This window comes from Cyrtonyx montezumae, unplaced genomic scaffold (assembly GCF_038088225.1).
Source record: "Cyrtonyx montezumae isolate F1298 unplaced genomic scaffold, pur_monq_1.0 scaffold_6, whole genome shotgun sequence".
NCBI classification, from domain to species: Eukaryota; Metazoa; Chordata; class Aves; order Galliformes; family Odontophoridae; genus Cyrtonyx; species Cyrtonyx montezumae.
The window spans coordinates 3691925-3715286 of record NW_027072067.1 but is presented as its reverse complement, the minus strand read 5'-3'; the positions used below and the strand labels follow the sequence as shown (position 1 = coordinate 3715286).

The following is a 23362-nucleotide window of genomic DNA, read 5'->3' as shown; positions in this document are numbered from 1 at the left end:
CGGCGGCGCGAGGAGGGAGGGTGGGAGCGGAGCCGCGGCGGCGGGAGGGCACGGAGGAGGAGGAGGAGGAGGAGGAGGAGGCGGCGACGGCGAAGGAGGAGGAGGAGGAGGCGGAGGAAGAAGCAGCGGCGGCGGCGGGGCCCGGCGGCAGCGCGGCTGGAATGCGGTTATGGCAGGCAGGGCTGGGGCGAGCGCGGAGCCGAGCCGTGAGTAACCCCGCTTGCAACTTTCCGCGTGCCTTTACGCGCCCGCCCGCCCGGCGCTGCGGGTTGGAGAACCGTGGGGTATCGGCATTCCCGAAAAGCGAACGGAGAACGGCGGCCGAAGCGGGGCTCGCCCGGGGCGGGGCACGGAGGGGGAGGGGGGGCCCGCGGTCTTAACCCCCCCCCCCCCCCAACCCCCCAATCCGATCCTCCTCCGGTGCCGCACCGCCGCTACGTGCCCGGTGCTCGGGGCGCGGCACCGCTCGGCTCGGGCTCGGCTGCATTTTGCCTTCGGGCAGAGGCCGAGGGCACTGCTCTCGGCGTCGTGATTGGGATCCGCCGTTGGGAGCGGTTACCGTTGTCATCGCACTGTAGTTGGGCAGAGAAACGCGGAGCCCGAGGGGGTGCGGTGCGGGAGGAGGGGGGTGGGGGGGTGGGGGATCCTTGGCAGCTCCGCGGTGCGTTGGGATTGAGCCCGAAATCCCTTCTTCCGTTCTCCTGGAGGGGAGATTCCTCCTCCTGCCCCCGGGGCTGGACGTGAAGGTCACTGCTTAGCGGGGAGATGGATGGGGGTGAGCACGCGATGAGCTCGCTCGTTGCTCCCCGGCTGTTCCCGGTCCCGCTGCGGGACGCGGAGGGGAGAAAAGTTGGGCAGAGCCGCTCCTCGGGCGGTGATCGCTTCGTGCCGAGCGGGATCTGTGCGGAGCCCATTACCAGCCCGCTTTCTTTTTTTTTCTTTTTTTTTTTTCCCTTCTATTTCTTTTGTGTGCGGACTTGGGGGGGGGGGGTGGGAGAGGAGACAAGGCTGTTGACTACATCAAAGGTTATCCATTTGAAAACAGCGTTTTCCTCCGAACGGCGGCTAATTGCTTCCTGAACAATCTCGGGCTCTTTTGTATATACTCAGTGGGTAAAGCGAACCGCGGCGTCTCCGTGCCGAGGCACCGACGGCAGAAAGCGGCGGGGACGTGGAGGGGCAGCGGGGCTGAGCCTGGGGGGGAGGGATGCGGGGATGGGATGGGATGGGATGGGAGGGTACCGCCAGCGGATGCCGGAGTGTGGGCGGCGAGGAAGTTTGGGCTCCGGATCCGTGGTCAGGGAACGACGGAGGGATGGAAGGATGGGCGAATCCCGGTGTGTGCGTGTGCCAGGCTGCGCGGTGGCATGCCGTGGCTGGGCTCTGCGTGCCCGGTGGGAGGCGGTTGGTATCCGCAAGTTTTAGCGGCGTTGCGTTTGCTTAGCGGGGATTTTATCGGGGCCGCTCGCAGCTGGAGCCCTTCCGCAGCGAGCCTCGGTGCTTCCCCGGCTTTATTCTATGGGCGCGTGGGGTTGGGAGCGGAGCACGTAGCTCGCTGTGCGGAGACAAAGCGCTGCCCTGCGGAAGGCAGAGGGCCCTGCGACACATAAACAAACTCAGGCTCCTGCGAGCGGGGAGCACTGCCCGCATGCAGCATCCTCCTGCATCCCGCCGGGCTTTGTCTGCGTGCGGGGTGCTGCCATCGCTCGTGTCCCCAGGCGGCAGGATGGCTTCGGCAGCCCCGGCAGCGCAGCAGAGGAGCTGGCACATCTCTGTACTGCAATGGGTGGTGCACGCGGGGCATGTGTGCTATCCCTGCTGCCTGCCGGGCTCTCTGCGGGCTTGGGTTCTGCGTGGCCGATGTGGTTATGCCCGTGGAGGTGTTAGGCAACGTGTGCTGTGCCTGTAGGGCTGTGGCCCTTCTCCTGATGGAGCTGAGCTGTGATGCCCAGTGCAACCCGTGCAGGGGGAGCCGCATCCTTCCCCGCCTCCGTGGTGTGCCCCGCGGGTCCCAGTGCTGTTGTGGATTCATGGTGGAAACGTGGGCTCTGACACCGCGTCGGACCCCTCAGGCTCGGTCCTGGGGGTGCTCTCGTGCATTATGGAAACCTGAAGCCGTATGTGTGGGTTTTGTGCTGGGTTCAGGCAGACAGACACCTTGCCTTCCCCACTGTGGCTGAGGCGTGCTGGGAGCCAACCGGTGCCCACCCCAGCATCCCCACTGCCCCCAGCCTTTGTTCCACGTGGAAGCCACCATTTCAAACCCTGCCCTAAGACATCCAGAAGTTGTTCGTTCCCCTCAGCCGAAGCTTGGCACACCCCCTCCTTGCTGCCTGCGTGTCGAGTCTGTAAACCCCCCCATATACCCACAGACCCCATCACGGCGTGTGTCAGCCAGCAGGATTTGAGCTGGGGCACGAGGAGCGCGTGGGCCCCTTTTCCAAGAGGATTGCTTTGTGTTCCGAGGGCTTTAGGTGGGGAAAGTGCCCGTGTGAGCGCATTACAGCTGCTGGGCTGGGATCCGTGGCTCTGAGCGGCGGCCTGGCCTCCTCCCCAGCCTTCCCTCGGCCGCTCGCCGGCCAACTTGGCACGGAGGCCAAGGAGCGGCAGTAATCCAATTTGGGCCGTTTAACTGCACTTCGCTATCCGCGCTGCTGGCCGGAGCTCGGGCACTTTAATCTGGCTAATGACCCCGGCTTTGGGGTTGAGTAATCGCCGACCATTTGCTTGATTTGCTTTTTCCTTTCCGGTGGGGCAGGAGCTGAGCTGGAGCTGGGCCTCCACACAGGTACCCGGGGCCTTGGGGGGAGGAGAGGGGTGGGGGTCTCCTTCTACGTGCTTTCCCTATGTCCTGTGCAGATCAACCCTTCTGTACTTGGCCGCTCTGCTGTTATCTTCAGGATCGCGAAGCAGCCCCTTGAAAACTGCCTCCCTCTCCCTTTGGTCACCTCCTGCTTGACGTAGAAAACACAGGGGCATTAAAACGGGGGGGGGGGGGGGGGGGGAGAGGGGGTATAGAAGAAAAGCCAACCCCAAACCGATGTGAGTGCTGCGGCACGTGAGGGGTTAGGAGGAGCCGTGCTGCTGTGCGAGCAGGATGTCGGCCGCATCCCCGCTCTGAACCGGCTCCAGCCTTTCTCCATCCCCGGCGTTTTGTTGGCTTTTTTTTTTTTTTGTGTGTGTGTGTGTTTTTTTTTTCCTCCCGGTTGTGTCCGGGCCCTGATCCTCCGCGATATGGGGCCTCTGGCCGCCGTCCAGGCCGAAGCGTTGGTGTAATCGTAGAAGCCCTGAGAGTCCCTTTGCTTTACGTGCTTGGTTAAGCGACTGCCTGTGTGTCAAAATAGTCAAGCCCTTGCAGAAGTAAATCTCTCGCGAGCGGAGAGGCAGGATCTCAGGGTCTCAGGATCTCAGGGTCTCAGGATCTCAGGATCTCGGTGCTGGGGAAGGAGCTGTCTGGGCTCGGAGCTGCTGATAACATCTAGAGGTAATTCTAACGGCACTGAGTTGTTGGCTTTGCGTGGACGGCAGCGCTTTGTGTGCAGGAGCTCGTTCTGCTCTTCCCGTGCGGACTGTTAGCATCAACAGGGGAAGAGGAAAACCCAAAAATATTTTAGGATTTTAAAAACAAGCTCGCAGCTTGGCTCGTGTGCAGCGTGATGTTTTCTGTTAGCGGCTCTGTGGCTTTGCTGGGCCGTGCAGGGAGCTGCACGAGGGCTCTCAGCTCTGTCCCAGGCACCGGGGCAGGCAGGAGGAGGGCACAGCTCACTCGTCTGTACCCTGTGTTTGCAGTGCTCACAGCCTCTGTGGCCTCTGCGGTGTTAAAGATGGGCTCCTCCTGTACCTCCTTGGGCGTTTCAGCTGCCAGCAGTGCCGGTACACGGGTGGGATGTTTGCCCCATCCTGCCCTGGGTGTGCGGGGGTTTCTCCCCTCCAGAGGACAGCGAGGATTCAGAACCTGTTTTTCAGGCTGATGTCATCAGGAAGAAATGGGGGAGGAGAAAGGCAGGAAGGCAGGCAAGAGATCAGCCTCCGCGGGTCGGCAAGCCCGGCAGGGCTCCTGCAGCCCGGGCTCGTGTTGCCCCCAGCCCTCACCCGCTGCCACCCGCGTGTTGGCAGCGCCCGTGGGCTCATGGGGAGGGCTCCTGGTGGCACAGCCTCGTGGGTGAGTGCCCCGGCCCCGTGCTTTTGGCACGCGGCTCCCTGCCCTCCGCAGGCTGACGTCACCCACTGGGGCCACCGTGCAGCCGCTCTCGTTAGCGGGGAGCAGGGTTTTGGCAGTGGGAGCAGTGTGTGTCCTCCCATCTCCCTGTGCTGGCCGCTGTCCCTCGGGCACGCTGCATCCAGGCTCCCCAGCGGGCTCTGCCCACGTTGGATGGGTGAATCGTGGGCAGCCTCGTGCTCCGTGCCTGCGTGTGCCTCGCTGCTTTCATTGGATGCTCCCGGCCCGTCCTGCGTGCGAGTGAAACCTCTGTTAACCTCTCAAAGCAGAGTTTCCCTTCTTTGTGTTGTTGCTGTTGGAGCCCTTTCAGGGGCTGCTCGTGGCTCTGCCCCGCTGAGCCCACAGCCCTGCAGTGAGGTGCGGGGTCTTGTAGGGAAAGGGAGAACTGGGCTTTGGCTGGGGAAAGCTTTTGGAGAAGTGGAGGTGTTTAGTGGTCCCCGGGCTTCACTACGAGCAGCGTGTGCCCTGCGCTGGCGATTATGTGGAAAAATGGGTGTTTCAGCTCAGCCTGGATCTGTGCTGGATGAAAGCAACCCTGGTGCTAGCTCCTTGTGCTGGAAGTGCAGCAGTCCTCCTGCTCCCATTCACTGATTGAGACTGGGAGCTTCGGGGTGCACCCGCTCTGCCCTTGGTGTATTTGGGCATTGGGTGATGCTGGTGGCAAAAAGACTTCTGCTGGGAACTGTCCTGTGGATGAGCTTCTGGCTTGCTGCTGCTCCTGATGGGAACCAGCAGAGCTGGTTTTTGGGGTGTTTGCTGTGAGAACCCCAATCTGGAGCGTGGCAGCCGAGGTGAAAGGTAGCCTATGGGGGCTCGGTCTGGACTTGTGTGCTTTGAAGCTGGGGCAGAGCATTGTGAAGTGGGCTCTGCATCACTGTAATGGCCCTGTGGCTGCAGGAGCTGCAGTGTGTGCACTGTGCTTCCTCCTGGGAAACATTCTCCTTGTCTTGGGATGTAAGGGGTCAAAATCCTTGGGGTCACGGTGGTGTGGGGCACAGTGCAGCTCTGGCCCGTGCCCTGTGGGCAATGAGAGCTCTGAAGATGGGAGAGATTCCTGATGTTGTGACTGAGGTTGGAGGGGGCCAGCTCCAGTGCTTGCCACTGATTTCATCAGGGCTTGGCTCCAGCCAGGGATAAGGTTTGCAATGATTGCACTCACTGGGGAGGAGGGAGGGATCCCAGCAAAATAGTTCCTAGCGGCCATGTGCGGGGCAGAAAGGAGTTAAAGCTTGGCCCTGCTGCAGATGATGGCATATATAAGTGCAGCTCCTAACTGGGTAACTCCAGCAGCCTCCTCTTATTGTTGTAAGGCTTTTCCCAGGCAGACAGACCTAAAAATATACCCGCTGCATTGTGAGACTGGCTCTCCTGTGGCCTGCAGGCTTTTCTCTCCTCTGTGTAATCTCTCCTCTCTCCCTTTGGCTAATTACTGGCAGCAAGGCAGCTCGTGCATTTGAAGATGGAGCCAGGTCCTGCTCAGTCCGTGCTCTATTGCTGAGAGCAGCGAGCGAATCGCAGAGATTGCAGATGAAGCCCCATTGCTTCTCGTTGCTCCTATCCTCCCCGGGGTCAGCTAGGAGAGCTTTCATTCCCACAAATTTTCTCTCCCAACCTCTGTGTCAGAGCACTCCTGCCAGGCTGTAGAGCTGTTGGAGCGGTCCCAGAGCAAGAAAACTCTTCTCAACTCTTCTGCACCCGGGCACGGAGTGCAAGCACTGGGGGCAGCAGGGGATGCTCTGTCCAGCCTTTGCCTTTTAAGGTTTGTTTTATCCAGCTTGGCACTTCTGTTTCATATTATCAAAAGTGATGATTGCTTTCCCAAAGTACGTTCTCCTGCCCTGAACCCAGGGGTACCTTCACCATGCTGGGGTTTGGCGTTCCCATGCTCCCGCTGTCGCCCTTCCCCTCTGTGTGCTGCTGGTGTGTGAGCTGGGTTGAGTTTTGATGGCAGTCTCCTTGCCACAGCTGTGGTATTGTATTGTTCCTGTCCCCACGCTGGGTAGATAGGGCTGTGCTCGTGCTGAGGTTTGGGTTTGGTTTGGGTCACGTGTGCCTCCTATCACTCCCAGCTCCCCGTCCCTCTGCTGGGGGGATGGAGCTGCTGGGTGTTGCAGTGGTGCTGGGGGGGAGTGGGTGCGTGATGCTGCCGTGCTCAGCTTGGAGGAGAAGGTAAAGATGTGGTGACAGCTGTGCTGTCTGCTTTGCAAGGGATGCCTCCCCGTTTTTGAGGGCAGGAACCTTCCTCTGGCAACCCACAGTGCTGCCTGGGTGAACCCGCAGGCTGCGCAGATAGGGGATGGCAAACCCTGGTGTGAGGTGCTTGCATTCTGCAGCAATCCCACGCAGGGATGTGTGGGATTGGGACCACCTGGTCCGTTTCCAGGGCTGGTGGCCCTGCTGCACCCTCAGCGCTGTGTTAGCTTCTGTGCTGCACAAACCCTATCGCACAGACCTCTCTCTCAAGGATACCGCCCTGGGGGTGGGTGGGGAGGCCGAAGGCACTCGGAGCTGCTGGGGCAGAGCTTGAGGAGCTGAGCACACCATAAAGATCTGGGTTTGGACGAGGTGTGCAGGCGGTGCCCAAAGCGTCCGGAGGCATTACCCTGTGCTGCTGGCATGGCACCAGCTGCCCTGGGATGGCACGGCTCCTGGTGCAGCCCGGCAGTCACCACGGGCCATATTTCCTACTGCTGCCACTCCCTGCTGGGATCCTGCTGGTTGTGCTGGGCCAGGAGCGGGTGATCCCTGCACGGGCTGAGTCATTGATGGGTGATAAGGAGAGGGAGGCTCTTCCCTGCTCGCTTTTGGAGCAGTTTATCTGCAGAGCAGGGCTGGGAAACAAAAGGGCTGTGCCCACTTCCCAGCCACGGACCTTCGTTTTGAAGCCTCTCCTGTCCTCAGCCTCCTGGGCTTTTGTCAGGTGCCAGGGCTGTCAGGCAGCGTGCCAGGGCTCCCCCAGCTCCTTTAAAAGGCGACTTTGAGATCCCTGGCTTGAGCTGTGCCTCACACGCCCTAGCCCGGCTCGAGCCGCAGCTCCTGCAGGCTCCGTCATGCGCTGTTTGAGTAGTAAATTGGTGCCGCCGTTTGTGTCTTCCTTCATTCACAAAAGCTGTCCTTTTTTTACCTCCCCCCCCCCGCTGTTTGCTTTTCCTCTTTATAAAAGCGGTATCCTCCTAATGAGCAGCGTGCCCATCTCCAATTAAGCCAAGGGTAACTGGGGTGCGGCGTGAGGCTGGAAGTGCCTCTCTTGGCCGAGCTCAGGGGGATGCCCCCAGCATGGCAGCGGGGTTGGGATCCCTTTGTGCTTATGAGCTGGAGGCAAACTGGGTTTTTGTACCAGCTCCCCATTCTGTGGCGGAGAGGTGCAGAAGCCACGGGCTGGCTGCTTGCTAGCAGCCGATGCTTTGTTGTTGCCAGTGGTCCTCGTGCAGATTTTCTTCTGGAGTGGGAGGCAGCGGGGGCATTTCGTTGCGAGGCCTCTGTGGGGTGGAACAGGCTTACTGCTGTGCCAGGAGCTGCGGGAAGGCCTCGTGACCCTCATGTTTTTGTCTTTCCTCCCTCTAGGGTTGACCAGACTGGCGGTGCCCATGATGCCCTGAATGCTGAGCGCAGCAGAAGCAGAGGAGACTGTATCCCGTTAGCTCCTCATCCTTCCCTCCTTACCCCTTTAGTCTGGATTTGTTTCTATTTATTTTGTGGCTGGGTTTGGGCATGGCCTTGGCCGGGTGTGACACTGCCGCGATGCGGCTCCTTTGGCTCAGGCACCACTTGTCCGTCAACATTTGGACCCTGCTGCTCTTGGGGAGCACCTGGCTACCGCTGGCGGAAGGCAGCCCCAAGTCTCCCTTTAGGACTTTCTCAGTTACAGACTGGAGCTTGACACACCTGGTGGTCCACAACAAAACCGGGGAGGTCTACGTGGGGGCCGTCAATCGGATCTACAAGCTCTCCAATAACCTCACGCTCCTGCGGACACACGTGACGGGGCCCGTGGAGGACAACGAGAAGTGCTATCCTCCGCCCAGCGTTCAGTCCTGCCCGCACGGGCTGGTCACCACCAACAACGTGAACAAACTGCTGCTGGTGGACTACTCGGGGAACAGGCTGATCGCCTGCGGCAGTGCCTCGCAGGGTATCTGCCAGTTCCTGCGGCTGGACGACCTCTTCAAGTTGGGTGAGCCCCACCACCGCAAGGAGCACTACCTCTCCAGCGTCAACGAGTCGGGGACCATGTCTGGGGTCATCATCGAGGTGCTGAACGGGCAGAACAAGCTCTTCATTGGGACGCCCATCGATGGCAAGTCGGAGTACTTCCCCACGCTCTCCAGCCGCAAGCTGATGGCCAACGAGGAGAACGCGGAGATGTTTGGCTTTGTCTACCAGGATGAGTTTGTCTCGTCCCAGCTTAAGATCCCCTCGGACACGCTCTCCAAGTTCCCCACCTTTGACATTTACTACATCTACAGCTTCAGCAGCGAGCAGTTTGTGTACTACCTGACCTTGCAGCTGGACACCCAGCTCACCTCGCCCGACTCCACCGGGGAGCAGTTCTTCACCTCCAAGATCGTCCGCCTCTGCGTGGACGACCCCAAGTTCTACTCCTACGTGGAGTTCCCCATCGGCTGCGTGCAGGATGGCATCGAGTACCGCCTGATCCAGGACGCTTACCTGACCAAGCCCGGCAAGGCTTTGGCCAAGTACCTGGGCATCTCGGAGCGGGAGGATATCCTCTTCACCATCTTCTCCCAGGGCCAGAAAAACAGAGTTAAGCCTCCCAAGGAGTCTGTGCTCTGCCTCTTCACGTTGAAGAAGATCAAGGATAAGATCAAGGAACGGATTCAGTCATGCTACAGAGGGGAAGGGAAACTCTCGCTGCCCTGGCTCTTGAATAAGGAGCTGGGCTGCATCAACTCGGTAAGTTCACGCCTGTCTCTGTGCATGCCAGGTGGTTTTTGGCTCCTGGCTGGACTCTCCAGACCCTTCCCTGTTACCTGACCCGACTTGTTCTCCTGACAGGAGGCCGCTCTCTTGCTCTGGGGACTGGCACGGTTAGGGCTGTGCGTTCAGCTTGCTTGGTAGCATTCCTTGTGGAGACTGTGGCTTTGGTGTGGGAAGGCTGTCTGGGTTTGGGTTGAATCAGTGTCTGCTGATAGCTCCTGGCCCCGAGCAGGAGGCCGAGTGCTGGCACGGGTCTCTCATTCCCTGTGGAGTAAAGGGGTGTGGGTGAGCTGGTTTTGAGGGCAAAGATGCTCAACCCTCAGAGGGACGAATGATGTCTGCTGCATCTCTGCCAGGGAGACCGTGCAGGTGCCGTGGACGAATTTGGGAGGATTTGTTTGTGTGGGGCCTGGCAGAGCTGTGGCTGAGAGGAAGCTGCTGGGACAGGACAATGAGGGGATCTATGAGGGATCTGAGCAGGGAGGGTGGCAGAGAGGTTGGCAGTCCCAGTGGAGGTCGGTTGGGTGCACAGCTTGGCGGGACCACATCCTCGCTGAAGTGTGCTGGATAGAAAAGGGTATGAGGAGCAGGGAGCAGTTGCAGTCGCTGGGTTTGTTTTCCTACTAGAGGAGGCAGGAGGGGAAAACATCATCGTGCTCCTTCCCCCATCGTGTCCCAGATCTCGGAGGACAGCAGCTGCCTCCAGCTCCGGGTGCCCCCATGTCCCCGCAGAGCAGTGCTGCCTCCTTCCCGTGTCCTCCCCGCTGCTCCGAAGGAGACGGCTAACAGCTGCCTGACAAAGTAAAGGGTTTGCTGTCAAGAGCGCTGGGCTCGCAAATCAGATTTTGGCTTTGAACTAATTCAATTTTGGTGGAAAATGATGAAATCGTTACACTGCTGCTCGTTGGGTCGTGCAGCTGCTGGCTCAGGCAGAGGAGATGCCTGCCGCTGTCTCCCCGTGCACTCCCAGCCCCTCTTCCCCTCGTGTGGGCTCTGCCTGACGTGCCCCCTATAAAACAACCGGGTGCTGTTTTCTGTCCCCATCCTGCTCCTCCTGCCAGGCACAGCACGAGGTGCTGAGCCTCAGCCCCTGGCCACGCTGGGAGCGAGCCAAATCGGGGCCCGCAGAGCATGTAACCTCCTGGCAGGGATCTGTGTGCCCCTCGTAAAATGCAGCCACCTCTGGGGTGGGTGGTGGCAGCTGACAGATCTCGCGGTGATGGATGCCGGCCAGAAAATAAAAAGGCATGTTGATTTCTTTTTTTTTTTTTTTTTTAAGGAGGCAGAATGTAATTGCTAAAGTCAGTAGTTGCTCGGGATTTACGCCTGGTCTGTATGGGAAATGTCCCAGGAGCTCCGTCGCTCCTGCTCGGGATTTACGGTTTAAAGTCTCCTCTGGAAAGTGGAAAGTCCAGACCTCATTTCTTTGCACATCAGAGGGACTTCCCAGATCCAGAAAGCCACATCCCCAGGGACCAGTCCACCTGCGCTGTGCCGGGCTGGGGGAGGAAGGCTGGGGGAGGAAGGCTGTTGGGAGCAGTGCCAGCACCACGTGGGCATCACAGCCAGGGTCATGGCTCTGTGCATGGTGACACAGACCGTGGGGCAAGGAGGCTTCCTGACCCGGGTGCTGGCTTCCTTCTTACTCCAAACCCTAATGCAGCATCCTGCTCAGCTCTGAGCTGTGGGGTGCTAAGCCCTGTGGGGCTGCCAGGAGATGCCGCCAGGCTTGGCAGTGAGCTTGGGAACCATGAGTGCTTCCAGGGGTTTTGCTGCTCTGGATGGGATGTGCACGGCCGCTTTTTGGTGTTGGTACCCAGCTCCCAAAGTGCCCGGCTTGGCTTCCACTGCCACCCTATGTGCTGGGCATGGGCCTTTGTGGGAAGCAGCCCCGGCAGGAGCAGGAAGGCAGATGTTGAATGGCAGGCGTGGGAGGGCGGGGTGTGTGTATAATGGTATTAACTGGCAAATTACTGGCCAATTAATAACGCTAAGCGGCACGAGTCTCGCCTCTGCTGTCTGCTCCCTCATTGCTTTTGTAAGTGGGCTTGAAGGGAGGCAGTGAGACGAGGCATGTCAAGGAGGCTGCCTGTTCCTGGCCGGATCTCTTAGCTTGGTGTGCCCCCCACTTTGGGGCTGCTTCACAGGGGAAATCGGGGTCTTCTGCCACAACTGTCGTGCCGGTGGGGAGGAGCAGACTGTGCCACGCAGTGGGGCCGTGGTGCTGGTGGGTGCCACCATCCTCGTGCTGCCCACTCATCCCTGTGAGGTGCCTGCCTACTCTTCCCTGACGAGGCAGCGTGCTGTTAATGAGCTAATTGTCGGCGTAATTATTTATCGAGGTGGTGTCTGCATCTCGGTGGCGGGCGGGTGCTCCTCGCGGCCCTGGAGTGCAGCTGTATTTGTCGTTTCCCAGAGAGTTTGTTGAGACAAAGCAGAGAGGAGTAAACACCATAAACATTTATCCTCTTGCATATTCAGCAGCTGATGAGGTTGGGGAAGCTGCAAATTGGAGTGCAGAGAGAACAGAAATTGCATTGGCTTCCAGGGGCTGCCAGGGCTTAAATACCTTCATGGTTTGTGCTCGGGGCTGTGTTAACCCCTGTGCTGCTGCCCTGTTTTTGGGGTTGGTGCATCTTGCGTTGCTTGGGTGTCCCCAAGCTCCCCCAGTTTAGAGAAGGATGAAGAAAGGAGTCAGGCGTGGCGAGGAGTCAGTCTGTGGCCGTATCCTAAACCAGGCACCAGAACTTAGAATGACTGAGCAAGCAAGACTACATCTCCAGACTGCTTTAGGAGGACAAGTGTGCCCAGCTGGAGTTGTTCCCATTCCTCTGCTGCAAAAAGGATGGCACAGTGCTGACTGCAGCCAGGAGCAGGACTGCCGGCCTTGGGGTTGTACAGTGAGCCTGGGTGGGGTGACCACATCTGCATCTGACAGCCCAGGGAACGTGCGGCTTTTCTGGGAGCTGTTTTTGGGGTGTGAGATGGTCAGGACCTCCAGTTCTGGGGCTGCAGTTCCCCCTGCTCAGGTCTCTGTGCTGGGTGGAAGTGGTGGGGCTGCTGCTTTCAGCAGCCGGAGCTGCTTAGTGCGTGTGTGCGCACAGAGCTTGGGAGCACGGCATTTTCCCATATGTTGCATGCACATGCTGTATGGATTTAAAGCCCCGTGGGGACTGGCATGCGTTCGGAGGCAGTTGCTTGCCAAAAACCTCTCCCCTTTAAATTTGAAGTTACATAAGGAGCCTCTTGAAGTGGAAAATGCTGTGGCCCGAGCAGGCTGCTTGCCTCTCCAGGAGCTGTGCCTCGGGGTGCCTCCCTTCCAGCCCCAGCTGCACGTACCAAGGCTTGCTGTGGCCACCCAGCAGCAGCTCCACTCCAACCAGATCAGTGGCATACTGCAGCCTGCCAGAAAGCCTGGGTTGGCTGGGACCACGGCCCCTGCTCCATCCTGCCGTGGGGCTGGAGGTCAGCGTGAGCCCTTGTTGCTCTCTGATGCTCCCGAACGCTTATCTCTCTCCTGTTCTCTTCCCGCAGCCGCTGCAGATTGATGACAACTTCTGTGGCCAGGATTTTAACCAGCCCCTTGGTGGGACCGTCACCATCGAGGGGACCCCGCTTTTTGTGGATAAAGAGGACGGGATGACCTCGGTGGCTGCGTATGACTACAGAGGACAAACTGTCGTGTTCGCGGGCACACGGAGTGGGAAGATCAAAAAGGTAGGAGAGCCTCTGCCCCATCGTGGGGGATGTCCCCGTGCTGATGGGGAGATGTCTGCTTTTGGCTTGGTGGCCCTTCAGTGCAGGGTGGAGTGCATCCCCATTGCTCCGCTCTGCCAAATGACAGCTGAACCTCTGTCTTGTGGGAGGGCTGTAACACTGTGTTTCAGTACTGGGTCAGTGTGTCCTGTTGTCCCTCAGAGCTGTTGATTTGCTCTGTAGCTGTTGTGGGGCTGGCTGTGCCTGGCCAGGTCTGCACTCCTTGGCCTGGGAAAGGCCAGCAGAGATGGGTGCTGGTGTCTCCATTGCTGCTGTGGGAGACATTGAGCTGGGTTGGCAGGATGGAGCTTCTCCTCTTGGCTATTTGTGGATTCAGAGTTGCTGTAACTGTTGTCCTCGTGTCTGAAGTGTGATTGAAGTGGAGGAAGTAGGATCTGTAATTGAAGTTTCTGCCCCAGCTCTGGAGGAACCCTTCACCAAGGAGATGATGAGCTGTGCTCTTACTGCTGTGGTGGGGATTTCTCCAGCCTGGTTTGATACTCTCACACAGTCAGTGTGAGGTGCCCTGCCTTGCAGGGAGGGGTGCATTTTTCAGGAGATGGTGGGGTGAGAAGGCTGGCTGTGTGCTCTGCCCATACTGGCAGTAGTGTGTGGTAGCCAAACTGGTCTGAGACGTTCCCTTGGCAGGACAGAGCCCTCGGGGGCTGCGGAGTGCTCCAGCCTGGCTGCACAGAGCCATCTCCCAGCGTGGGGGAGACTTTTCCTGTGCCCCACCACTGCACAAAGGCCCCTTGTTGGTGGCAATTAGCAAATTGCTCTGAGTGTGTATTTCTCTGTATCTCCACAGGGCACGGACTTCCTGTTATCACAACATCGTTCCTATAATTACAGCCGTGCATGCCCTGTATAAACATGGCTTGTGTTAGCAGCGTCCTCAGCCAGGCAGTGGCAAAGCAAAGGTCCTGGCAATAGGCAGGAAGAGGAGATTTGGCTGAGGAGCCCCAGCACCCTTCCTAGGGCAGGTCCTGCATTTGATCTGCTTCTCCTTATCCATGCTGTTTAAAACAAAACCTTCCCGTACATCCCCTGGGGACGCTGGGGAGGAGAACACAGGACAGGAGCCAGAGCTTGGCCTCGTGGACCTGTTCTCAGTAGGGTGGGATCTGGGTGCAGTTTGAGTGGTTTCCTCTCCTGCACAGCTTCCCTATTTTGGCTGATTTCTGCCCATCACTGGTGTGTCCCAACGTTCAGTGGTCCCGGAGAGCTGGGTAGGTCCTATGGGGCCCGAGGGAATGGAGCACAACTCAGAGGGGCACGAAGAGGTGGGTGTCTGTCCTGTACCAGCATGAGGATCCAGGCAGGTTTTGTAGGCTCACCCCTAGCAGATAGTGATATTGGGGTAAGGGTTGGCCATTCCCTGCGTGGCCTCTGCCCCGCAGCGTAGAAGCTCTGTGTGGGCTCTGAGAGCTGTGCTGAGCCCTGGGGGGCCAGAGCTGTCCTCGGCTGTGACCTTGGGCTGTGTGGCCCAGCCCTTTTGCCGGGCAGGCTCACAAAGCGCTGCCTCAGCAGCTACCTGATCCTGCTGCCTGGCTGTCTGCGGGGCCGCGGTGAGGGGACGGCTGTGAGCACATCCCTGGCTGGTGCTGATGTGTGCTCAGCTGCTTTGTTTTTGGGTGCTGGGATGGCAGCATGGGGGGTGGCAGTTTAGGGCCAGCGCTGCGGTCCCAGGCTGCAGTGAGGTCCTCCAGCTACCTGCCCATCTCCTGGCAGCGTTGGGCATCCCTCTGCTTGCAGCTCCTTGCTGTTTCCTCTTCCCCTTGGCAAGTGCCTGTGTTTTGGCTTCGTGTGCCCTGAGCCTTCATAGGGAGGTGCCTGCAGTGTCCCTTTGCATCCATGCTGCTCCCGCTGGAGGATTTGGTTTAGGCCCTACAATAACACAGCAGTGTGCTGAGGGCTGTGGCACAGTACAGACAGGCACTCTGTGCTCCCCATCCCCAGGAATGCTGCGGTGCATGCCAGTCAGACAAGGGGACACTGATCGTGCCATCTGGGCCAGGGTAAGGTCAGGGCAGAGTCACTGCTGTGTCTGGATTTTCCTTGGATGGCAGCTCCCATGGCCAGCATTTGTCCAGGCTGTTGCATGCAGACAGAGCCTTCCTTTGTCCCCTGAAAAAGCCACGCGAGCCTGGCTTCCCTGCAGTGGCTGTGGGGCTGCAGGGCAGCACCTGCCACCACCACAGCTGGAGCCTGCCCTGCCCTTTGCCTCCAGACCCCCCTGTTCCACATCCCCCTAACCCTGGGCCGGTCTGAAACCATCCCTTTAGCTTCCCAGGGCAGCACTATGCATGGGGATTCGGGAGGGGAAAGCGATGTGAGCACTGTCAGAACCGAGGGATGTTTTTGGGACTGGGAGCGTGTTGCTGGGGGAGGGGCAGAGTGGCATCGGGTAGGATGGGGGCACGGGACTGCTGTGATGCTGAACGAGTTGCAGCCCTGCAGCTGCCCGCTCCAGGCACGCCGTTATCTTTGGATGGTGCCGAGTTATGCAGGGAGGCCAGGCTTGGAAAGCCCTGAGCCCTCGTGCTCGCTGCCCTCCGCCAGCAGTCATGGGGCTGTGTTGTTTGGGGAATTTCTCCTGCTGCCAGGATGAGTAACGTGGGGATGACTCCGGCCGAGCTGCTGGTGTTGGATGCGAGCCACTTCCTCTCCACGCTGCAGCTCGTTCTGTGGGTGCATCACAGACCCGTCCTTGTGTGCCTCGTGGGGAAGTGACACAAAAATGACACAGGGACACGAACCTGGAGCACGCTGCGTGGGGACTTCTAGAGGAAATCTGAGCAAGAGCAGCAAAGTTTGCTTCCCGGCATCTGCCTTGTGCCTGGAAATCGCCAGCCTTCATCACTGCTGCAGCTTTGCTCGGGGTGCTGTGCTTGTGCTTCTGCAGAAGGTGTGGAGGTGAGCGCTGCATCAGGCTGAGTGCCCCTTGCTACCAGCTGAGCATTCGCTTTCAGAGGATCTCTTTGTCTGGCCCTGGCTGCCCCTTTGCCACTGTAATCTCTTTAGCTCCTTCCCTGTCCTGAAAGCAGATGGCCTTGGGTGCTAACGCATCAGGGCGCATCCCTGCTGGGAATTTTCTCCCCCCTGCAGCTCGTGTGTTTATCCTCTCCCACAGACAGCACAGCTGAACGCCCCGTGTCTGGTTTCTTTGGCTTCTCGGCTTTAACAATAATAACAACAACCACACACACACAAAAAAATAAAACAAATAAACTCTTTGTGCTAAGTGGGTCATCCCTGTCGGTGCACAGACGCACGCGGTGCTCTCTTCTCCTGGGCAGGGCCCGGGGACCTCGCAGCTCCTGCGTGGGGAGTTGTGTTGGCAGCCCACGCTCAGCGTGGCTGTTGGGTGGGCACTGTGGGGCCGGGGCTGAGCAGCTGCAGGGCAGGGTGTGAGGAGCAGCGGGAGGAATCTACAGGCTGGGACTTTGTAGGAATTTACCCATCATTTGCTGACTCTGGGCTGGGAAATGGTGGTGGTTTTGTTTTCTTTTTTTGCTTTCTCGCTGCTTGGGGCAGCGCTGGTGCTTTCTTCCCTTCTGATTTTGCTTCTAAAGAATGATTTATTTATTTATTTGCCTCTAAGTGTTTTTAAAGAAAAATCTCTTCCCTTTGTGAAAAGCCCCTCTGCTTTCTTCCTCTCCCCCCTTCCTCCAGCTGTGTCGCGAGTCAATGATTATCCCCTCTGGGTTGGCAGGGAGCATAGGGCATCTGCTAGTCATGTGCTGGGTATTTGTGTGGATGGCTGCTTTGCTGGCTGCAGTTAGTGCTGGGGGCTGCTGGAGAAGGGGAGATGTGGATCTGGAGGGAGCAGGAATGTCTCCTCCATTGGGAGCAGTACCTGGCTGCTCACCCTGTCCTTGGCAGTGGAGGCTAGTTGCCTGCTTTGGAGGGCATCTGGTGACCTTAACTTGTGTCTTTTGGAGTTGTGTAGATCTCCGTTGGGTGCCAGGTTAAGGGCAGAGTCTGCTGGGATCTGTACCCTGCTGTGGGGGGGGGGGGGTCAAGGCTGATGGTCATTGAAGCACCTCATGAGTTGAAACTGGGCTTCTGGTTTCTGAGTGACTGCTCTGCTTCTGGCTCTCAGGGCAGCCAAAGTTGGGCAGAGCTGCTCCTGGTCTCCAAGAGCTCCTCTGCATGGCTGGAGACCACGCTGCTGACTTCAGAAGGGCTTTGCGTGGGGCTAGCACCCTCCTCCCGGCGATGCCCTGGGCTCTGTGTCGCAGATACAGAAACAAAACTCGTTACGTCTGGTTCTCCAATCCACAAATCACCCGGTGGAGGTCAGGGTCCTCGTGAGACCGCAAGGAGAAAGCACGAGGCTCCCTGCCTGGTGTTAGTCCCCGTCCTGCTGGCCACGCGGCTCCTTCCACATCGCCTCTGCTTAGCACTAAGGCAGCTTAAGCAGCTCGTGGCTGTAAAGGGGCCCATTGTGTCCGCGCGTGTGAAATCCAGCTCCCGGAGAGGGCTCGGCTCCCCTCGTGACCCCCGTGTCCCCATCCTGCAGGGAGCTGGCCCCTTGCCCTTCTGCAGGGATCCACAGTGACCCGCTGTGTCGTGCAGCTCCTTTTGGAGGTGCTGCCTGGGCTGGGTGTTGGGGTACCTCAGCAGCTGCACCCATACCTCTGCAGTGCAGTGGGGAGCGCATCAAGGCTGGGCCCCCGCGTGTATTCCTGCTGCTTCAGTGAGCGTGGCGGAGCTGGGAGAGCAGCTGGCTGCACCGCACAAGGGCCTTTTGTTCCTGCCGCCTCTGCCCTCTCCCGCTCCGTCCCCATCCCATCCCTCGGGGTCCCCGCTCCCCACCACGCCTGCAGCTCTTTAGGGCCTGCAGCTCTTTAGGGCAGCAGCCTCAGCCCCATGGGGGAGACGGGCGCCAGGGAGCGCGCGCCTGCGTTCCTCCCCGATCAATAGAGATAATTTTATTGCTGTGACAAGGTAGCCAGCGGTTGCCAAAGTGCATCCATCAAATACCTCTCGGCCGCTCCCGGCCCCCTTGAGAGCTCTCACCGGAGCTGTTAAGTGCAGGCTGTTTTAATCAAGGTGGATGGGGTGCGGAGCTCGGGAGGAGGAAGGGGGCCCCCTTGGCCTGCGATGGGCTTTGTTGAGCTCCGCACAGGATGTCTCATTGTTGGAGGAAACAATTAGAAATTCATCGTGAACTGCCGGCCTCTGGGACCTGCTGGGGCAGCAGCTGCTGGCTCTGTCCTCGGGTGACTTTGGGGAAGGATGGGGCTGAGCCCCCGCTGTCCTCCTGCCTCTCGTGGGACGCTGCAGGGTGCCTGCCCCTAGCACGGAGGAGCTTTTGGGGCGTCCTTCCTCGCCCAACCCCGATGCTCCAGGCTCTGTGACTCAAGCCATAACTCTTCTTTTTCCCCTCCATCTGCTCTGCAGTCAGCACAAAGCCGGCAGGTGAAGAGATGGAGAGAGGAGCCAGGCATGCTGCCAGGCAGGGCCATAGCCCAGCTCAGACCTTCCCTGCAGAAAGCGCTGACTCCGTGCAGCTCCAAGCAGCCCCATCCGTCAGCTGGGCACAGAGCATCGTGCTGGGCACGGGCACCCTCATGCAAGGTGACTTTGGAAGGCAGGAGCTGGAGGAGGCCCTGAGGTGCGACTGTTTCTGGCATTTCTGGTCCTTTCTGTGCTTCTCTCTTCTGGGATCAGGCTTTGGGGATCCAGGCACACTCTGAGCTTGGTGGTTTCCTTTCTTCCCTATGCACTTGGTTTAGATAATGCCAGCCACCTTGGTCCATCTCCCTGCCCATTGTGGGTGCCCCAGTGGGGCTGTGGTCACCTACTGGGGACCTCAGTGATGGCCCCTTGAGGATGTGACAGGGTGAAAAGCCATCCCATTGAGATGGAGATGAGCTGGGAGGCCCCTGTGCTGTCAAGGCCGTCCTGTTGGAACCATTGTGCCTATTCACAGGCTTGAACACTGACTAATTTTAGCTTTTTGGGTGGAATAATGGCCTGAGCCTCCCACCGAAGGCAGTAGAGAGAACAGAGGGCACTGGGAGAGCCCTAAAGGCAGCAATCTGTGTGCTGGTATTCAGGCTGCAGCCCCAGCTAATGGTGCCTGAGCAATCTGTGTAGGAAACTCCACCCAGAGTGGAGATGTGAGGACACGGGACCTGGACTCCATCTGCCCCTTGGATCCATCCCCTTGTTTTGATACCTGTGGGGTTGTTCAGCTGTGCATGGTGCTGGGCCATGGGGCAGCTCAGAGTGAGCCATTGCTTGGCCTCTGCTGCGCCTTGCTCTTGGAAGTTGTGGGCTGAACTGCTCTGAACCAGCATGGAGGGGATGCTGTGGTGGTGATGGGGGAGGTAGGGCGGCAGGAAGGTGCCCTGTGGGATTACAGTGCTGGGGGCGAAATAGAAAAATGTGTGGTTGGGTGGTGAACAGCCCCGAGCTCTGCTCGTCAAAGAGCAGAGTGGTGCCAGGTTTGGGTGTGCCACCTGCATCAGGATGTGTTCCCCAGCCCCAGGAGGTGCTAATCCTGGCTTAGGGCAGCACTTAGCATTGGATGTGAAGGTGCTTCGTGTGGAATGCATTTGCTTTCGTTAATCCCTTCACTGGATGTGGCTGTGGGGTGGAAAAGCCCCACAGTCCACGAGTGGGCTGCAGGTACCACCTCTTCTTCCCATCTCCTTCCTACCAGAACATTACCACCACTCACCCTTGGTCTTTGTGTGCACTCAGAGCTGCTGCTGTCACGGAGAATCCCCGTGGCAGTGGGAGCAATCTGTCTGCATGGGAAGCAACAGTGGGGAAGTTTTATTTAATGGACGCTTAGTTCTTCTGTTGCAATTTAGCAGCTGGATATAAAGAAGAGAGCCAGCACCACGTGACAAGCTGCCTCTCTGCGGATGGAGAATACACCGAAGGGAGAATCCCACGGAGGATGAGCTGAGAGCACTTGGTGCTCTTGAGGGCAGTGTCCCTTGGTTGCTGGTGGGAGCTGGGGGAGCACTGTGCCCCATGGCCGTCCCCGTATGAGCAGCAGAAACAGTGCCAGGCTGCCGTAGCCATGTGCTTTTTATTAGCTGCAACTGTAATGATGTATGTTGGATTGCTCTCCTACGTTGATAAAATTACCAGACCTTGAACAAAGGGAGGAAAAAGTCTCTGTGACCTTGAAGGTGGTGGTTCACTTGTCTTCATTTCATTCCCCTCGGCTGGGGATGCGGGTCAGTTTTGGGTGCTATTTATAGAGCACTTGGCTCGATGGTTTTCTTTACAAAGCGAAAGGTTGTCACCTTTGTTTCTGATACTGCGGAGAGGAGCTGCTCAGGGGAAAAGGAAGCATAAATGAGATTTCTTTCCTGAGTGTTCCCCTTTGTGGCAAAGCTTTGCAAACTGAGCAGCCCCCGACCAGCACGGAGGCATAACTGGTGCTGCCCAGTGCTGTGCTGTTGGAGCCGTGACTGGATCCAGCATGGCCAGGCTTCTTGTGCCTGGTGCTGTTTTGGCTGAAACAAAGCGTTATCCGAATCCTTCCCCCCTCCCATCCCATAAGAAGGGGGGCTGCATTTTCCACCTCCTTTGTGGCCGCCTGTATGCAGGGGTGGCATCACCTGCCCGCGCCTGCATCCCCCTTCTCCAGCCTCGTTTGTAATTGACAGACTCATTGAAACAACAAATGTTGCCGTAATTTAATTTTCCGACAAACAATAGTCCGGGGACAATGTTAAATTCATGAAACTGGCTTAATGTGATGAAATTTAATGAAGCAATTTGCCTGCTATCCTGGGCGCTGGCGCCGTGCAGGGCCATGGCTGTGCACGCCTTCCTCTGCTTCCCGTCCCACAGCAGCTCCAGGTGCCCTTGGGGATGAGCTCCACGTGGGACGCTGGGGATGGGACTGTGTCCCTCTGAGTGGGCTGTCTTTGGGCTTCCAGCCAGGTGGGTCCCTTGATGGGGGAACGGGAGGTTTGCCTGAGGCTGATCTTGCTCTTGGGGTACGGCATCCCTCAACTTTAGGGTGCCAGACTGGAGGCTCAAGTGCTCAAGTAGGGATTTTTGCCACGCGCACAGACCCTCAGGCACCCTGACACCAGCACTGCTCGCACTTCTGCTGTGCTCTGAGCGAGGTTTCCCTGCTGTTTCCTTCCTCCTGGTGATTGACACAACCCTGTGGATCTTAATTACATTCCAGCATCTGCAGAGCGAATGCTCACACAGCTACTGGCTTGCTTGGTCTTGCCTTCACTTGTGTTTTTGGGGACAGCCCCGTGTCCTGGCATGCTGGGGGCTGTGTCTGCAGCATGTCTTTGCTGGGTGCCATGGCCACCACGGCTGGGGCAGCACCAGGCTTCTCCTTGGCTCAGCTCTCTGAACTGGCAGCTGTGAGCAAAACGTAACTGGAAAGCATCATGGAGAAAGGGTAGTGCAGTCTTCATGTGTGCATACGTGTGCCTATATATATATGTTTTCCTTTAAAAGCTCCCAAAATAGGCCTGTGTCCTAGCCAGGGTGGGTGTGTCTGTAATTTGCTGTGGAAAGCAGTGTGTTAGCACGACTTGCACATACACAGAGCCCTTCACAAAGGCTGCACAGCCCCAGCGTGGCATGGTGACCTCCATCCCTCCCATCAGAGCATCCTTCCTGCTCCTCTCACTGCATCCCAGCATTGAGGAGCAGTAAGCAAACTCCTTCAAAAACATACCCACCCAGCAAATCTGCACCTCGTACGTGGCCTGTACCTGCTACAGTGCTGTGGGGGTGGTTTCCACCCAGCTCTGGGGGGGGGGACTTCCCAAATTGAATTCTGTGTTTATTTCCCCAGGGCTTCTCTCTGTTACTCTCCCTCTCTTTCTGGTATGTTTATGAGCCTCAGGGGATCTGTTTTTACACTCAGTGTTTAAAATTAAAGATGCGTTTCTCTTCTAGCAGGTGAGATAAACCCTCCACGCCTTAGCTCAGGGTTTTCTTCTCCTCTTAAACCTGCACAGGAGAACTTGGGGGGCTGGAGCACACAGCCTGGGGGGGCCTCGGTGCCCTCCTTGCACCCGCGTGCATAGCCAAACCCTGCTGTTGAGAGCCCCAGCTCCCTTTCTCCCTCCAGCTTTGTCCTTTTGAACCTTTCTGCCTGACAGCTGCTCGTGCAAGCTGTTGAAACAAGAGCTCCGCTTCACTTTGGAAATGGAAGCAATTAAGAAGCTTGCAACCAGCTCCAGCCCTCCCCGACACCGTATCTGCCTTTTTGGGGCTTTCTGCTTGGCTTTACCTCGTGCTTGTCCTGTGAGGCAAAGCCAAGCAGAGCTGGCTTTGGGGGCTGAGCTGGTTTGGGGGCTGCACGTGGGGGTGCCAACCATCCTCACCTCCCAAATCCCCGCTCTCTGGACAAAGCTGTGGAGGCCGCGTTGTTCCTGCTCCCTTCACCTCCCCTCCCTAATTCTGTCTGCGCTGGTGAGCAGAGAGAAGCAGAGCAAGGGAGAGCTTGGTTTTTGTGTTGCTTTATTTTTTTTTTTTTAATGGTTTGCGGATTTCTGGAGTTGTTTTTCATCAGGACGGCGATAGTTGTGCAGAGGCAATTAATTGGAGGGAGAAGTTGACGGCGATAAATGTCAGGAATGTTTCGAGAATGGTTTGGATGAAATACATTTTTTTTTTTTCTAAAGCCTCCCAACGAAAACAAAAACCTTGGCCTATTTTGAACCTTGCCAAAGAGAAACAACTTGAAAATGTCGCTTTTTGTGTGTGTGAGCCGTTTAAGTGCCTTTTTCCCCTCTCACCCATGCTCGTTAAACAAAAGCATGTGTTCTGGCGTGGCTCCTCGGGGCAGGAGCACGGTGCAGGGCTGCACGGAGCGTGGATGCAGTGGGATGGAGGCATTACATTAGGATGGCTGCAGGAGTGCTGCAGGTCCCCGTACTTGGCTCCATGTCTCAGAGCAGGGCTGGGGTCGGCTTGCTGCTCTGTCTGCACCACGGCTTTCTCCTCTGTGCTGTCTGCAGATGGTGATGCCTGCAGCCAAAAGGAGGAGTGCGACTGTAAATGCGTGCGGAGCACTTTGATATCCTCAGGCAGAAGGTGATAAAGAAAAGAATTAATGCTTAAAAGCGATGCTGGTGCCCCGTGGCTGCAGCTCAGGGTGCGTGGGCTGTTTGCAGACCCGCTGTGCCCTGGGCTTGCAGGAGGGGCAGGAGCAAAATGGGTCTTGGTGTGGAGCATGTGACAGTTCTGGGAGAAGAGAATGGTCTCAGATCTCCCAGGGAGGATTTCTATCCGTGTGCATGGCCTGAAACTTGCCCGGGATGTTTTGTTGTGTCAATCTGTGTTCACCCTGAGGAAGCCAAACCCTCTTGTTTTCTGGCTCTCAGGCTCTGCGGTACCTCCAGCCCCAGCTGCAGCGTTCGGTGCTGGTGTGTTTTTCATAAAGGCTCTTAATCACACACAGGATGTTTCTGTTTATTCAAGAAATAAAATCAC

At 57.9% G+C, this 23362-nt stretch overlaps 1 protein-coding gene across 3 annotated transcripts in view; it reads left to right on the top strand.

Annotated features, from left to right (window-relative positions):
* Window positions 1–23362, top strand: part of PLXNA1 (plexin A1) — a 91115-nt gene that overhangs the window by 4618 nt on the left and 63135 nt on the right. For 2 of the 3 annotated variants that reach the window (XM_065749261.1, XM_065749259.1), the window contains exons 1-3: window positions 131–206; window positions 7784–9133; window positions 12692–12874. In XM_065749261.1, coding sequence (XP_065605333.1) covers window positions 7931–9133; window positions 12692–12874 — 1386 coding nt within the window. In that variant the 5' untranslated portion in view covers window positions 131–206; window positions 7784–7930. Of the gene's footprint in view, window positions 1–130; window positions 207–7783; window positions 9134–12691; window positions 12875–23362 lie in introns of those variants that run through there. The other variant, XM_065749260.1, reaches the window with a different exon arrangement.